We start from the raw sequence: 17054 nt of genomic DNA, 5'->3' as shown, positions 1-17054 counted from the left end.
TTAAATTAGAATAAAATATTGAATATTTTGTACTTCAAAATATTGGGGGGACGTGTCCCCCTTGTCACCCTGACAGAGACACCCGTGTAAATATCTAACAACACACACAAACTGAAATTAAGGTGCAAATCGACGTTGACTTGGACAAAGTTCGTTTCTGTTTTTAAATTTTAGGAAGCGCCAAAAATCCTTATTCAACAAGGAATCTACATAATTACCCTAATGAAGTCCCGATTTCGACTTTAAAAAATGCTATAATATAAACAAAATGAAGTATGCTGAAATGCAAGCAAAAAATCCCCAAATGAACTTCACCGTGTTCATGTTTATCGTCTCTTGTGCATTAAGACATAAGCATTTTGCCTAATATTTGGTTTATTATTATTATTATTATTATTATTATTATTATTATTATTATTATTATTATTATTATTATTATTATTATTATTATTATTATTATTATTATTATTATGAGAGTAAATACTACTCGGAATGCTTTTAATTTTCTGGCATTGCTCGTTGTCTAGCCCTATACGTTATTCACAGGAATTCCGAAATCTCAGTGGGCCATATAATTAATTTAATTTTTGCAGTAGAATATGAAATTAAATTTTTGATCAATGTATTTATTATATATTTTAAGACACGTTTCAGTAGCATTTTTAGACTTTATCCAAATTTACCAAATCATCTCATTAAAGTCAGAAGGGAAAGGTCTTCTTTATGTTGGAAAGTATAACATGTAATATATGAGTTTATTGGTGGACCAAATAGTGTTTCTCTGTTAATAGACGTACGAGATATCTTTAAAAGTATTTTTTCATAATAAGTGTGTAGGAGTAGGAGTGACATTTTACTAAGTTCTGTTTTTATTATTTGTATGAAACTCGTTTTACGTAAGGTTTCTCTTTCGGTGGGGAAATATGAATAAAACTTTCACAGAAATGCCTAAGAAATAACGTAGTGTGGATCAATTACTATTTAATACATGCGAGTGAAAGCGTAATGTAAGAAATCAGATGCCAGAGGCAGGACGTGTTCGAAAGCAGACAAAACATCATCACAAATATCTTTACAATCGGTTCAAAACAGCATTTAAAAATAAATAAATAAATAAATAAAAGCGTATTATTTCAAAGTTTGATCGCAATAGTATATTTTTCTTTGGAGTTCTTTAAGACATATAAACTATGAGCAAATTAACTGTTGCGGTCGAAAATATTGTGTAAATATTCGCACTGCAATGGAGAATATTGTGTAGATATTCATTTTGCTGCAAATCTCAATACGAAGGTTACCCGGAATGTATCTTCAATTTTTTTTTAAAACACTTCATGTGAAGGATGAAGAATTGGTCAAGTTCGTGTGAAAATATATAGATGCACGTATTGGATTCCTTTAAGATTATTCAATATATTGTTCAGTTTCGATAGATTTGCCATCGTTTAAGCTAATGATGAAATCCCCTCAGGAGAAGTTTGAAGTTTTTTTTTATACTTTCGTACTTTCACGGCGATATTATCTTGCACGTTCTGGAAATGCTGTCCACAAAGGTTACTTTTGAATCGGATAAACAAATGGAAGTAAGATGGAGCTAAATCAGGACTGTAAAGAGATCGGGGCACGACTGGCCATCCCATTTTGGCATCGAGCCGTTAAGTTTTCATTGACATGTAGGGATAGTCAATACTGTAGTGCAGAACAACACTGTCTAGTACAATATACTTTCTTCATCATCGAACACCTTCTCTCAAAATTTTTAAATGCTACACATTCTGACAATGAACAGTGTTCGTATTTTTTTTTTTTCATTATGTTCTGAAATCCGTACAAATGACACCATATGTGTCCCAGAACGTCAGTATTGCCTGTGCGTATCGCATTGTTCTAATTTTTATTGGATTGGAATTTAGCGTCCCTTTCAGCACTGAGATCTAAATGATACGTGAATCTAAAGCTTAAAATGGAATCCGAACCACATGAGCTCCCACCAGAAATCGAACCGGAGGCTCTCGTGCCCAAGGCATGTACGATAACAATATAGATACGAGATAACTCTTACGTTTGTTTCGATGAAGAGAGAGACCATTTCATTGATGCAAGTTTGGTTTCTGGGTCATAGAATAAGAGTTAATTTTCATCCTCTAATATTTCTGAAAAACGCGTTCTTGTCTTTTTCAATACATTTCAACAGATATTTTGCACACGTTCTACTTTTTGTTCACATTGTTCGAAGATTGGATGTCAAGGTACCCACTTTGTACATATTTTTCTATATTCCAACTCATCAGTTATTGTCAGCTGTTGTTTGCATAACATTGTGTCTATAATGAATTAGATCACATGATAGTTTTTCTATAAGCACACGCACTCTTTGTCGGTTTTCATCCGTTACTGCGGTGGCCCATTTCGATTTTTATCCGCCACCGAATTTTAATTCTTTCGGAGCTGCTTATTCCACTTTCTAATTTTGTTAATGTCACTTATGTCTTCTCAATATGCCGTCTGCACTCTGTTATGACTTTTTGGGTTTGCCAACCCTTTGTTTCCAAGAACTCGATCTCAGCTCTTTGGTTTTCTCACTTGTTCATTTTATTTATTAATTATCTGCAAATAAAAAAGTGCACATTAATGATATGCATGTGAAGTTTCATTGCAGTCCAATAATCGTATGAGTAATTATTACTTTGGAGGCTTTAATTTCGGGGTGACCTTTTATGGACTCCTTTTTTTGCACATCAACCCAAAAGTAAATAAATGTATCGTGGTCTTACCATAAATATTGTTAACATCGTTCTTTGTAAAAATTGAAGCACCAAGGAAAGCATGTTTGAATGGAATTAAATTTATATCACAGATTTGTTATGTGCTTTTTTTAATGATTAAGTTCCATGGCAAAATAAACTTCTAACCATGATAAATCAGTGTGGTTTGAAGCCTCCACGTACTGCAATCAAAACTTCTATACGTCGTGGCATTGAATCACACACGTTGGGAGTGCCCTTAAGGTATCGCGTACCGACGAAGTCCCTGTTAGATGAGCGTAACGTGACAAGATGCCGTCTAATCATATCCCGCACATGTTCGATGGGCGACATGTCAGGTGATCTTGCAAACCAAGGAAGCAGCGGTCCTGTCGTTTAAAGGTGGCTTGCACATTCCGGGATACACGTGGTCATGCATTGTCCTGTTGAAATATGGCTTCCGAAGTTGTCTGAAGGAAATATACGACCTTGGCTACTAGAACTTCCCTGATGCATCTTTCAGTGGTGGGATTGCCACCAATAAATAATAAAAATAGTGTGTTATCGTATTGATGGTCCATACTATCACACCTGCTGTTCGACAGCTTTGATACTCCACAATCTACGTTGAGAATACTGTTCACCCCAAGCGGTCTAATTGGTATGCGGTCATTATTGTAGGACTGGTTGAAGCAAGACACGTCCAAACTACCATAATTTAAAGTTGCTGCTGCGGTCCAAACACTCAGTGCCATATACTTCCATTTCGTTGTGAACTTCTGCCGGAGATTTTCATTTAGTCCATAAGAATCTTACTTGTCTGTAGATGACACTGTAACATGTGACATTTTTAATGTTGATCACGCTTTCATAAAGTATCCAAAATAAAGCCGCACTCATTCGTAAATTTATTTTGGAAATTCTGCAAGGAATCAAGCTTTAAACAACTCATTTTGTTTACGGAATTAAAAAAAAAAAAAAAAAAAAAGATATTACGCCACTCGCGGAAGGATACGTATACAAGAAAATACATCTAAGGAATTTCATAAAAAGAACTCCCATAAGCAGTACACAGTAACAAAGATCCTAGAAAAGGGGGAAACTTAATAGGTACAAGAGATGTCAGCTCTGGGAGTCGGAAGTTACAGTTGAAGGTATGAGTCCAACACAGCAAGATAAAGAAAACTTATGCATCGCCTCTATCTTGCATTACCTCTACAATAATTTGGGATAGTTATAATAGTTAACTCGTTGTGACATTACGATCAGAAACACCAGTTCAGTTCCAGCCATGTTATACTGTGAAGTGATGTCTAAACGCCTGACAATTAAACTTATAATAAATATTTAATTTCTAAATCCGCAGAAATTGTCCAATAACAACTTACAAGTTGTCATATTTACTTGTATTGCGATTTTTAGACGATCTGCGCTCAGTCCACAATGCCTAGATGCGCTTTGGCTTTAAGCCACTTCAATAAAAATTTGCAGCACACGATATTTCTACCAAGGCGAAAGACGACACTACTATACAACCTCTAGCGTGAATTTTAATTGACTTTCCTGGCAGGGTGGCTAACGTGCGTGCTTTCTATGCGCATGATATTCTGAGTTCTCTGTAGAGATACTTGTCTTGGATACAAACCCAAGTCGTGATTTAAACAGTATATGAGTCCCATCTCATATAGCTTCAGTGCTGAAAATGGACGTTAAACTTAATCTGATCAAATTTAAACTGGTTGCTACCAACTTTGGTACTTGCACCCTACAGAAAGGAGGAAATGTATATTGATTGCGATATGTTGCTTTGTGCAGATTGCAGCACCAAGAAGGAATGACAAAATAAATACAAATGATTACAGTTTCAGTGGGATAACGTATGTGTGAACTTAACATCACCCTCTTTTGGTGTTTGGACCTCGGCTTTGTTAAAGGGTGCAAAATAAACAGGCGATTACGTTTTAATGGGACCGTATAGTCGGCCTTCATCAAAGTGTCACCTCGTACAGCAAAAGGAGTGCATACAGAATATGCATCAAGACAGTGATGCGTGTGTGAAAGCAGTGGACAGAAGATACTCGTACGCAGTGAGCATCGGCAGGGGGCAACATAATGTAACAACAGGGATGACACATACCTTATCCGCGACGGATCGAACAACTTGGCTTAATCATCCGTCTCCCTTACCCTAAAGGGCATAATTATGGGACGTTAAACGCGAGAGAAGATTAGTTCACTAGTCTATGCTCAGTACCCATGCGAAGAAGATATGTTGAATTTTACACTCTAGCTTACTTGAATTGTGAGTATGGATACAAAATGGAGCAAGATTGTACGATTCGATATTGTTCGACGTGATTTATTAGCCTCTCCGTCTCTAGTGGATTCATTGTTATTGACAGATCGTACCTAATCATCGTAAAGGCAGGCCATTGTGCAGGATTAGCGTGGCTGACTTGAAACCTTTGATAAACACTTTATGCCCTCTCACTTGAACATTATTCTTTATAGGTATTCTTTGATCTTCACAGTCGCCAAGGCCGATAAACAGCGTAGAATACAATATGGAATTGCACAACTTAGGTTCATTTTTGTATCCATACTCATATATAAACCTGGATTGTAAGAATCAATAGACAAAAACGAAACACTTCTGGCGTTTCATGGTTATGAAACGAGTTGCGAAAGTACTTCCTTAATTTGTTGTTAGATCGCATTGTTGCGTTGTTCGGAAATACGAGTGTCACTGACAGTTATTTCGGACAGCCATTGTATTTGCATATTCTTTACAAATTGTAGCAGTGAATTATAAATTTATTGATTAGATTGTATTTGTTTGAATAACTGTACGGATTACTAATCAAATGTTTAAAAGTGCCCAACTTTAGTGAATATTCTTAGTATAATTATGAATTGTTATTACTATTTTCAGTGCTACTGGAGGTGCGGATAGTGAACCTCCGGGATCAGAAGGTTCCGGCTCACCAACCGAAGACAAAGACGGAAACATTCCTTTAGGAGGAGGTAAGGAACTATGTACTTAACATTATTTCATCTTCCAAAAGTTAGTAGCCTTTGCTTATCTTGCATTCTTTTGTACATGCAACTGTGCTTATATATATATATATATATATATATATATATATATATATATATATATATATATATTGTGACCATTACGCTCACACATTCAATTAATTGTTCTTATATTCAGATTAAAACATATTTATATGTAAATTCAATTTATTTTAAAAAGCCAAGGAAAATTTTATTTTGTTTCATTTAGCAGCCAAGCGAACCTCTTTCATTTGTCCCAGGTAAAGAAGTTTCTCTGCTTTTCAGAAAGAAAAAAAAAAAAAAACATAAGACGGTAACCGCACTAATTGACCACCCACTTTTCTACCTCGCCAGTAAACGGTAATGGAATTTGCTATTGTTACTCCAGCCATACTGTCGCACTACCTAAGTACCTCGATATCGCAAATATCACGTCACAGACACACAGGAACCAAATTTTTTTTATCTACAATCTTCGCAAGTGCTTATGAAACTCTTTAACATCACGTACTAGCCCAGAAGAGACGCTAGAAACCCAAGCCAAATTATCAACCGATTTTTGGGAAATGGTGTCACGAACTTAAAGCGGCGAATCAGAATCCGAAATTCAAAATTCACAAAGAGAAGAATGAAACGTCTTTTTTTTTTTAAAAAAAAAAAAAAGAAAGAAAGCTGGGAGAACGCCTACACGGAAGAGAGGTTACTCTAAGTCGACGCTTCATCGTGAAAACATCACCAACACGCGATTCATAAGCATACGTCAACTCATATATACACATATATATATATATATTTAAGTGTTTAAATTTCAGAAAAATGGCTAGCTAAAGACCCGTTAGCAGCCAGCTACTTAAATCACGCGTTATCCACAGCAACTTCGTCGTTACAAGATTATTTATACAAATATTTAAAACATCGACACCTAGACATAATTTTTATCATCTTATGGTGACGCTACGTAATTTGTGATTTTGAACTGAGTCTGTGATTGATCTATATACGTGGACTTCCTGTATTCAGAGAGGAAAAGTAGTGCGATGGATGGCGGATATATATAAACTGTGCGAGTGAAATTTAAGTGCAGATGGATGTGATAAGTGACGCATCGTTGCATTTCAACAACATGGAGATGAAGGACGGAGACACGGGTTCGATCCCCGATACTTGGAACAGATGCCTTGCCACACGAAGACCCAGACGCTTCAGACAAACGAGGACCTCTTCTCCGGGAGTTGAATCCAGAGGACAGCGGGGTCTGAGAAGGGACATTAGGAAGCATTGTGACGGTCAGTTAAGTACAGTGCAGTTTTCTTCTGAAGTGTGGAAATATAAGCGGAAAGACTTATTAAGGTAGGACAAAGTATTCTGCTATTTTCTTTATTGAAGAAGGACTATGGCCAATATTTCCGTGATTCGTGATCTCCATACTCACCTTTTCCTAGAAACTTCGGGACATTGTTTATTCATACGGAACTGTCCGTAAACATTTAGAGCATTTTTTTTGAAGAAGTAAACAAATAGCCTAATGCCTTGGTTGCATTTCCAAAGTTAATTCACTGATATAGGAACTGTTAATTTCATTCTTGAATAAGTACCATAAAATTTTTGATTATTTTACTAGTGAAATTTGTATACATTGATTTGATCTTCAATCATGCATTTATTTGTAATCGTAATGTGTCCATATTTAGATCCTTGAAGCCGTCATTATAATCATTTATATGCAGTCCAGTATTTATTTATATCAAGTATGGATTATTTCTCTTTTAAACATAAATCGCGTTTAAGATGTGTGAATGTAATGTAATTTCTGTTTTGAGTAAACTATGATTTATCGTCAAAGTCTAGTTTTTCAAATTTTAACATTTGTATAGGTTGTGTTAGGGAAATATGTGTCAGAGCGGTAAACAGGCTTAATATGATTTTATTGTAACTTGTCAATTTTTATTATACTCATTCTTAAAAGAAACAATCAATATAAAGCTTCCAAAGACGTGCTATGTTGAGTAAGTTTCAGACAAATAAGTGTAAATACTCTTATCTCGTAATATCGTTAGTCTCATAAATAAGGTAAACAACTTAAGATACTCGAGTAAATCCCTTCGGAGGTACCTATCTGAGCAACGAACGCAGATAGGGTCCATAGCTATGGAGAAACGTTTATTCGCAAAAGAAGGAATCAGTGAGAAAATCAAAAAGTGTCGACAATGTAATTATTTTGATCAATTGGCCAAACTACAATAATAGTAGTACTATATATATATATATATTTCTGTGTAGTGCATTTGAATATGAAATATTTGTGTAGTTAGTGTTGTGTAACGATTTTTATTGTGAATGGTATTATTTTCCAACTGATATAGTATGTGTACAAAGCTATGTTTTGTTTATGCAAATCTTTTAATATTGAAAATTCATTAGAGTTCATTAGAAACAGTGCACTAAATTTTCTCAAAAGCATACTATCGCTTCTAAACTATCTCTCCAGTGAGTCTTGCAAGCAACCTAAACCATTAATTCTTTCATTCCGCAATCCGATTCTTAAACTTATTTCCATTTCTTTTATTAATAAAAAAAGGTAGTAACTGTGGGCGAATTACTTAATAGTCGTTTATGCCTAGGGGAAAAACAATAAATCATTTTGTTAATTAATATTCAGTTTAATAGAAATTTTTGTTTGTATAACTACGTCATGGTAATTATAAAGAATCGAATATTGTCAGTTTAGTTGAGTAGAAATAGATTGTTGCTAAATTTTACAGTCAAGATTGAATAATTTGAATATTACGTTGTACAGTGAAGAATGTGTTAAGAGAAATCATATTATTTGGTCAAAACAGTCAAAAGTCTGATTCATTTTCAGTAAAGTCAATTAATTCATTTTTTTTTAAAATCCAAATTAACTTTCTTGTTGATTTTTGTAAATATAACCTTCTTTCTCGTTAAACTTATTAAAAGTCTATTTGACGTTAGAAACAAAGCATTTATGTGGTTATCATTTCAAAGATATGCCTATTTCTTTAACTGATATTAGCATACCTAGAAGTTATTTCAAATTACCCTGAACAGAAAAAGTTGAAGCACGGTTACATTGACCATCAGAAATTTTTATCTAAATTAACTCATTTTTTTAAAAAAACTTTAAATTAAACTTTCCTTGTTTGTTGCTTTTTAACTATTTTTGCTATCTCCACACACCTCGGTGACAGAGTGATAGTCAGTGTAGCCAACTGAACAAGCCATTAGCGAAAAATCTTTCTTTCAGCTTTGCAGCTTGTGAGATTTTTGCTCCGCATGTTTAAATCACTTAACTATTAACTACGCACCTGTTTTCCTAGCGCCTTGGAGACACCGTTATGGGGAAAACAGAATCGATTAGACATTAGGTCATCTTTCGTTATATATATATATAATTTTTTTAAAATTCCTAACCATCTTAGCAAAACTGTATCTTTACCTTGGAGAACTGAAGTTCGAGCCCCGTGGAGTCAACTTCAATTCTCCAAACTCTCATTCATTTTTTTTAATGTTATTTGTGTAATAGGCAGATGAGTTGCCACTCATCAATACCATTCACTTTTCAAGTACAAGGTCAGGTATTCATTTTTCTGATGCATATTAGGCTCATCCGTGAGTGCCTTAATTATTCGTTCTAGTTCAGATTAAATATGCAAATTAGAGATAAGGAATCGAATTCCGAAAACAATACGTTTCATATTCTTCGTCGCCCAAATACGTAAGATCTGCTTATTCGTAATATCACGCAGTAATTCTATTTGGCAGCCCGAGCAGAAATTTTCCTTTAATTATTAGTTATTTTCAATCGTTGCAAAACTTAGCGCCCGAGACAATAACATTATCATTACAAAACTTGGCTTCCAATACCGGAACCCCAGTGTTACAATATATATATATATATATATATATATATATATATATATATATATATATATATATATATATATATATATATCTATATCTATATATATATATATATATATATATATATATATATATATATATATATATATATATATATATATATATATTACAAACTCTTTGTATAAAGTTAGTGCTTGGGCTAGTCATATGCGTAGTAGAGGTGTGCACGGTTTCGGGCCAACAAAGCACATATCACTTCAGGCTCAGGCCGTAAATTTTTAAATATACAGCCATATTTCTCGGGCCTCTTCAAGCCTAACTTTGTAAATATACTATACAATTATATTTATTAGACCATTCTTTCTGCAGAACTTTTAAAGCACAACTGCAAAATTAAACCTCTAATTGCTATAAATAAAAATACAATTTTACGTTAATTATTAGTTTCCTGTAATTCGAGCTTATTTCGGGCTCACTTGATTTATCACACAAGCTCGAGCCGGGATCGGGTCTATATGCTAAAACATATTTCGGACTCGGGTCGGGCCTCACATTATAAATTCACGGGCCGGGCCGGGCTAAAATTTCCGGCCCGTGCAGACCTCTAATGCGTAGTAACTAAATATTAACTCTTAATTCGAATTTTCAATTTTCAATAATTGTTCGAGGTTTTATGTCACGAATAGGCATCGCGAACGATATGAGTGGAGCCGATAGACGAATATACCCAAAATTTGAATCAGTTTATTTAAGAGGAAAACTATTTTAAAGCCGTTTGTTGTGAAGTGCTAAGCTTAAGGAGACGGTAAGAGAAAATATTAGGTATGGGATGAATATATTATAACAAAGACAAGCATTGTTTTAAGTAAAGCACTTTGTAATTTCAATGTACATTCTTCAAAATATAATTGCGCGCCTGATTTTTAGTAAGTCCCTTAAATTATGAGTTTGGCAACAACACACTCGAAGTAATAGGAAAAGTTTAAGGGAAAAAGAGTAATGAAGTCTTTCCAACACATGTTGTTTGCTGTTTGAAATATTCAGGTCCTATTCGATTGCTTAATGCGATGTTAGTTTCACAGCAGAATAATACCTTGGCATTTGTAGAAACATTGTTTAAAGAAAACACACACACTTTTTAACCCAAAGAAAATCATAAAACAAGAACGATTTTAAAGAGTTCCCTTGCTTTCAAAAACAAAATAAGGGGTGCTTCACCGCTTCCCAGTGAGCGTATTGACGGGGTATATGTGTATGAAGAAGCGGTTTTCTGCCATCGATTAAGCATCCCAGGAATGCATTTCATCTATGCGGCAATCCAAATGAAATCGACCAATAATGGCTGCTGACAAAATTAAGTTTCTTCTTCTTCTTATTATTATTTTTTTTTTTTTACCTAAGTTTGTACCACATTCAGGGAGTTGAAAGCGGGTATTCATTTATTTTTTAGCCGCGCAGGTTTTGTCTTAACGGCCATTTTGTATTGGCGCTTGAGCGTATTTTGAACTTTACAAAGGATTTCGTTAAGCGCTGTAACTTTTTAGGTTTTAAGGATAATGAGTTCAAACCTGAACCATGTGAAAGTTAACGGAATGGACAACATTCTTTGTTCTTTGCATATTGAGATATACTTCAGAACGTAGAAAGGAAAAGCTCTGAACATTGCTGTTGGAAACCTAGAAATGGCCATATTGGAATATACATTTTGAAACAAAATAAATGAGACTCACCTTCAATTTTTTGTCTACATAGAGACTAGATAACAGACAACGTCCCAAACAGGTTTCAGATCTGAGAACCATATACATAATTTTTTGGGAATTTTTAAAAATTGCAAATTTTCGAAATCGTGTATTTTCACCATTGAAAAGGGAGCCAAGGGGGAGCCAAAAGTGTCCTGCCCTTCCAAAGCCGGCGCCTATAGCTCTGTGTCTAAGATAAATAAAATAGTGTTCCAGTGTAGTGTACCCTCTACTAATTTTGATTTCTCCCGGACAAACTTTATTGGAAAACGTGAGCGAGTACTCACTTATAAGTACGTCAATATAAAGAAGTTATAACAGGGTGTCTGTTGTTCACGAAAGTCATAAACAAGTCACGAAATCAGAAAACTGTCATGAAAGTCAAGAAAAAGTCACGAAATTTAGCTTTTGGGTCACGATTTTTTTTTTTTTTTTTTTTTTTATGTGGAAAATTTTGTTCTTTAAAACGTCAAAATTGACCACCAAAAATATCTGTGCTCGGCTTTAGACGCTACCAAATGGCAAGCAAAGCACACTTCTATCGCATGCATGAAAATTCAGCCCAGTTCGCACCCAAATTCGCTCTTGAGAATGTTACTAAATTTTATGGTTTGGGAAAGAAAAGGTCAAGAAAGTCATGAAATTTCATTTTGGAATTTTAGTAGACATCTTGTACAAGCAGGTTTTAGTAAAATTCATAATTACATCCACTGTTTTGAACCGGAGATAAAACAGGTTTGAAAGCATTAGGAAATACACTTCATCTCCACCACCAAAATACTCATGTGAGATTATTCGGGGTAAAGTGATGGCCGGTGTTTTATGGAATTTTGAGAACTATTAAGGCGTTCAGGTGAAAAAATAATAATAAAATGTGAAATTGTCCGTGGAAAGCTGTCTAAAATCGTTCTGATGCACCAAGAGAACATAAAGTTTATAGGTGTAATAACAAACTGCAAAGAAGTAAAATGTTGTCCCACCAAATTTAGTACCCTCAGATATTTTTTCTGTTTCCAAGCTTAATAATAATGAACTACGTTGTAATAGTGATGAAGGAGTTACTAGGGCTGATAGTAGTTTCCTGAACACTAGAACTCCTGATTTATTTTCAGGTTTACGAAAATCTTCTGAATCGATGTAAGAAGTGATTTGCTCTAAGGGGGAAATCACGTTTGGATATATAGAAATGAATTTGCGTTTTAAATAGGTTGGAAAGTTGTTCTCGCCCGCGTGTAATATACATACTATAAAACTGTATGGCAAGAATAACTGAAAAGTTACAAAATATAAATAAATAAAATCACTCAGAAGATTCGAACCAGGTTCAAAAGCATTGAATCCCCACAAAAAGAGACAACACGCATGAGCAATCGAAAAAAAAAAAAAAAAAAAAACTGCAAAGCCTTTCTCCAGTTGTATGGATAGATAACGAACATCTTAACAACCCTCCTTGTTTCTTTAACGAATTTTGTGGTCGAAAACTATGTGTATGTTACCTACAATCAAGTTCTCTGCCTCTGCCAAGGTAATGTTTTGTTTTGAAAGTATCATTTCATTGAGTAATAAAAGAAAGGCTGAGTATTTCAAACAGCGAACTGTGAGCTGTGTTCGGAAGTCTCTATTACTTCAAATGCGTTGTTGGCCAACTGACGACTTTAAAGAACTTAGGAATATTCAGGCGCGCAATTATATTTTAGAGAAGCGTACAATGGTTTATGTATTAGGATGATACTATGTGTATCATTTACTGAAATGATATGAGGCATGTCGACGTGCGAACTCAATATCAAGTCAGTTTTTTTTATCATTAATAATAATAATATTTGCTTAAAATAATAATTAGTTGATGGATGATCAGTTTGTCGAATTCGCCTTGATGAAAAAAGTTTAAAGCCCATTTTCCGCGAAACAAACCTTTGTTGAGTTCACACTTACCACTCGGAATGGTTCATTCATATAAAGAGCTCATAAACGTGTACAAAATAATTTTAAAAGTCTCACCTCTCTTTTCACCAATGAACTTAACATATTGCTTAATACTATTTCACGTGCCGTTAGATTAGGTTGAAATTTTCATCAATAACTGTAATCAGTGATTAAAATTTGTTAACAATTGTCGTAAATTTTACATAGTTGATTTGTTGGGATATAATGCTATGCCTATGTCGGAGATCGCACTTGGAATAACATGCACAGAAAGCACGCACGCTGACTAACTTTTGCTTGGCAGTGAAGAACGTACCACCGTTTATACAGTTGGTGTTTAAACATTGGTTAACATAGTTTAACGATGTTGATGTTGCCGGAAATGTATCGTATAACGCAGCTTTGTATATAAATTTTGTTCAATACAATTTTAGATTAACGCATACCTTCATGGACAGTGTATGATGGTGGAAAGTTGTGGCAACTTGAAGATTCAATAAACACTTGCTGCTGGGGTAATTTAGTAATAGGAATTGTTCCTGTAAGTTTGATTCAGTTTTCGTGTGACAAATATTTCCGTAGTTTTTCCGAACTTCCTCTCATACGTATTGATAATGTACACGATCTTACGTCTGATGATAAACACTATTTCCGAAATTGGACTAAGGCTTCTTTCACATTATCCGGCGATTTGCCGGAACCGTTTCCGGCAGTTTGCCGGATGAGAAGTGTACCCTTTCATATTATCCGGCGATTTGCCGTGGATGAAAAATATGCGAGCAGGGTTGCTGTGCAACTGAAGAAACAAATCCTTGTGATTCTTGTCGTATTGTGGTGGTTGCAATGGACAGATGCAAAAAGTGTCTTCTACTCGCCTTGTTAAGATAGACAGAAAAAAAAGCCAGAGCCACATACGGGTTCACCTCTTTTTTTTTTTTTTTTTTTTTTTTTTTTTTTTTTTTTTTTTTTTAGAGAAGTGGTATTTTGAAGATTTTTCTATACTGTTTCCACAAGTGATAGACTTGAGCAAAATGGCAGCCAGGTTCTGGATATTTAAAATACGATCCCGGTATTCACCTATTGTGACTGGGAAAACCAGGATAAAGTCCTCTCAGGATAGTCGGTGGTACAGATCTATCCCAGAATCCAGTGGCGGATCTAGAAGCTAAAAACTGGGAGACTGCCAGACCCCAGACTATGAGAAGTAAATCATGAGTTTAATATAAAGTTTCAAAAATATATAAATAATAGCTTAAGTTATTTTCGTCACCCTGAAAACTGGGGGGCCTAGGCCCCTCGGCCCCGGGTTAGATCCGCCACTGCCAGAATCCCAAGTCAACAAAACCACTGAGCCCAACGCTAATCTGTAGGCATTATTATTATTATTATTATTATTATTATTATTATTATTATTATTATTATTATTATTATTATTATTATTATTATTATTATTATTATTATTATTATAGTATTTCGGATTTATTCTTTTGTTTTAAGCGTTCCGACTATTGACTCAAGTCTCTTTAAAGCACTGCTCTAATCCCTGGATTCAAAGGACAATTCAAGAAATTACAACCATAGAAGTGTTAAAAATAATTATAAAATATATATAAAGTACGGTATATTTATCAAATATCACATCATGAATTCTCTCTTGCTTTGCGAAAGTACATAAAGGTATTATTACTAAATATATAATATTGCTGAAATATTTGATGTGTGTATATTTCAATTTTGGGGCACCACAAATTTATAGAATTACAAACTCATTTGTCCAGTGCTACTCGGACATTTATTTCCCCCAATCTTTTTTTACATAGAAGAATAATAATTTATGTTGATTTGGACTCTTTAACCAGCGACTATGGATTCGACACTTAGGTAGTATTGGTCGTTTTCGATTATTTTTACATGTGATCTTTTCCCATATATTGTATGTAACAAGTTTGGTTAAAATTACTCCAGGTGCACTGCGCTAGCCCCATAACCATGTACACACACTAGAGACCTGCACGGACCGGGCTTGGGCGGGCCGACACTGTTATTTTTTTGGGCCGGGCCGGGCTTGGGCTGGCCGACACTGATTTCTCTTGAGGTCGGGCCGGGCTGGGGCCGATCAATTGCAATTCTTTCGTTAAACTATAATTGGAATAAAGCCAAACGTTGAAGTAGTGTGTCCGTGAAAAATGTTACAAAGAATGCAATAGCTATTTACAGTTTGTGTTGCTTAGCGGCTCCACTTTCACTATAGAGGATTGCAGGCATTATGCGGTAAATTGAGCTCTGACCTTGACCTTCACTGAACTCAAAATATAAGAAGAAGGCGTGGGAATGTTTTGCCTGTCGCTAAACAATATTGCCATCTTCACTTTATGCTAAAAATCAATTAAGTTAGATTTTTGTTACAGGTAATGGAGTTTTTGTTCTCTCGATGAGAGACAAAGTTCTAGGAGGCAATGGTACCATTCGGGAGGCAAGCGTCAGGTTGTGAACCAAAGTTTAGAAAATGTTTCTGAGGGTTAGGTCAAATTTAGTACTAAATTTTGAGAAAGTTTGGGGCTCGAGCTAATTTTTTTTAAAAAAATATCGGGCCGGGGTCGGGCCAAAAACTTTTAAAATTTATCGGGCCCGGTCTCGAGCCAGGTAAGAGAGGAATACCAGATTGAAGTTTCGAATAGATTCTCGATTTTAGAAGATTCGGAGTGCACTAGGGTTCAGGATACTTGGATTGAAATTAAAGATAGCATTAAAATTTCAGCAAAAGAAAAATTGGGACACGCGGAAATACGTAGGAACAAACCATGGTTCGACCAGGAATGCATTAAACTAGGAGAGAAGAGAAAACAGGCAAAATTACGCTGGCTACAAAATCCGAATGAAATAACTACACAAAATTTCGCAGATATCAGGCGGGAAACTTCCAAAACTTTTAGAACAAAGAAACGCGATTTTTTGAAAGCTAAAATTAAGGAACTTGAAGATAATAGTAAAAATAAAAACATTCGGGACATGTATAAGGGGATCAGCGAATTGAAGAAAGGCTATCAACCTCGTGCTTATATATTAAAGAAATCTGACGGTACAGTTCTCACTGATACGGATAGCATCTTAAATAGATGGAAAGATTTCTTTGACGATTTGCTGAACACGCAGCCAAAAACTGTGCGTGGAGAAAGAGAGATACACACCGCAGAACCGTATATTCCAGAACCCAACCAAATAGAGGTAGAAACCGCTATAAAGAAATTAAAGAAACACAAATCTCCGGGTGTAGATGAAATTCCTGCTGAGTTAATTTTAGCTGGTGGCGAAAAATTGTGGAACAAGATACACAAACTCATTCTCCTTATCTGGAACAAGGAAGAATTGCCACAAGAGTGGAAAGAATCAATCATTGTTCCAATTCATAAGAAAGGCTACAAAACTGACTGTAATAATTATCGAGGCATTTCTCTTCTGTCAACATCCTATAAAATCCTTTCAAATATACTATTAGCAAGATTGACCTCCTACGCAGATGAAATTATTGGAGATTATCAGTGCGGATTTAGACGAAATCGATCAACTATCGACCAAATATTTACCATTCGCCAAATACTCGAAAAAAAGTGGGAATACAATACCCCGGTACATCAACTATTTATTGATTTTAGGAAGGCGTACGACTCGGTTAGGAGAGAAACATTATACACCGTTCTTACAG

The 17054-nt window shown here is 35.0% G+C and overlaps 1 protein-coding gene across 8 annotated transcripts in view; it reads left to right on the top strand.

The window, feature by feature from the left end:
* The window catches only part of Sap47 (Synapse-associated protein 47kD), a 221608-nt gene that overhangs the window by 76607 nt on the left and 127947 nt on the right, over positions 1 to 17054 (top strand). For all 8 annotated transcript variants that reach the window (XM_081727261.1, XM_081727258.1, XM_081727243.1 and 5 more), the window contains exon 3: positions 5677 to 5768. In XM_081727261.1, the coding sequence (XP_081583387.1) occupies positions 5677 to 5768 (92 nt within the window). The remainder of the gene's footprint in view (positions 1 to 5676; positions 5769 to 17054) is intronic.

Source organism: Thermobia domestica, chromosome 1 (assembly GCF_964235325.1).
Source record: "Thermobia domestica chromosome 1, izTheDome1.hap1.1, whole genome shotgun sequence".
NCBI classification, from domain to species: domain Eukaryota; kingdom Metazoa; phylum Arthropoda; class Insecta; order Zygentoma; family Lepismatidae; genus Thermobia; species Thermobia domestica.
The sequence above is the reverse complement of the archived record's forward strand: the minus strand, read 5'-3'. Positions and strand labels throughout refer to the sequence as shown.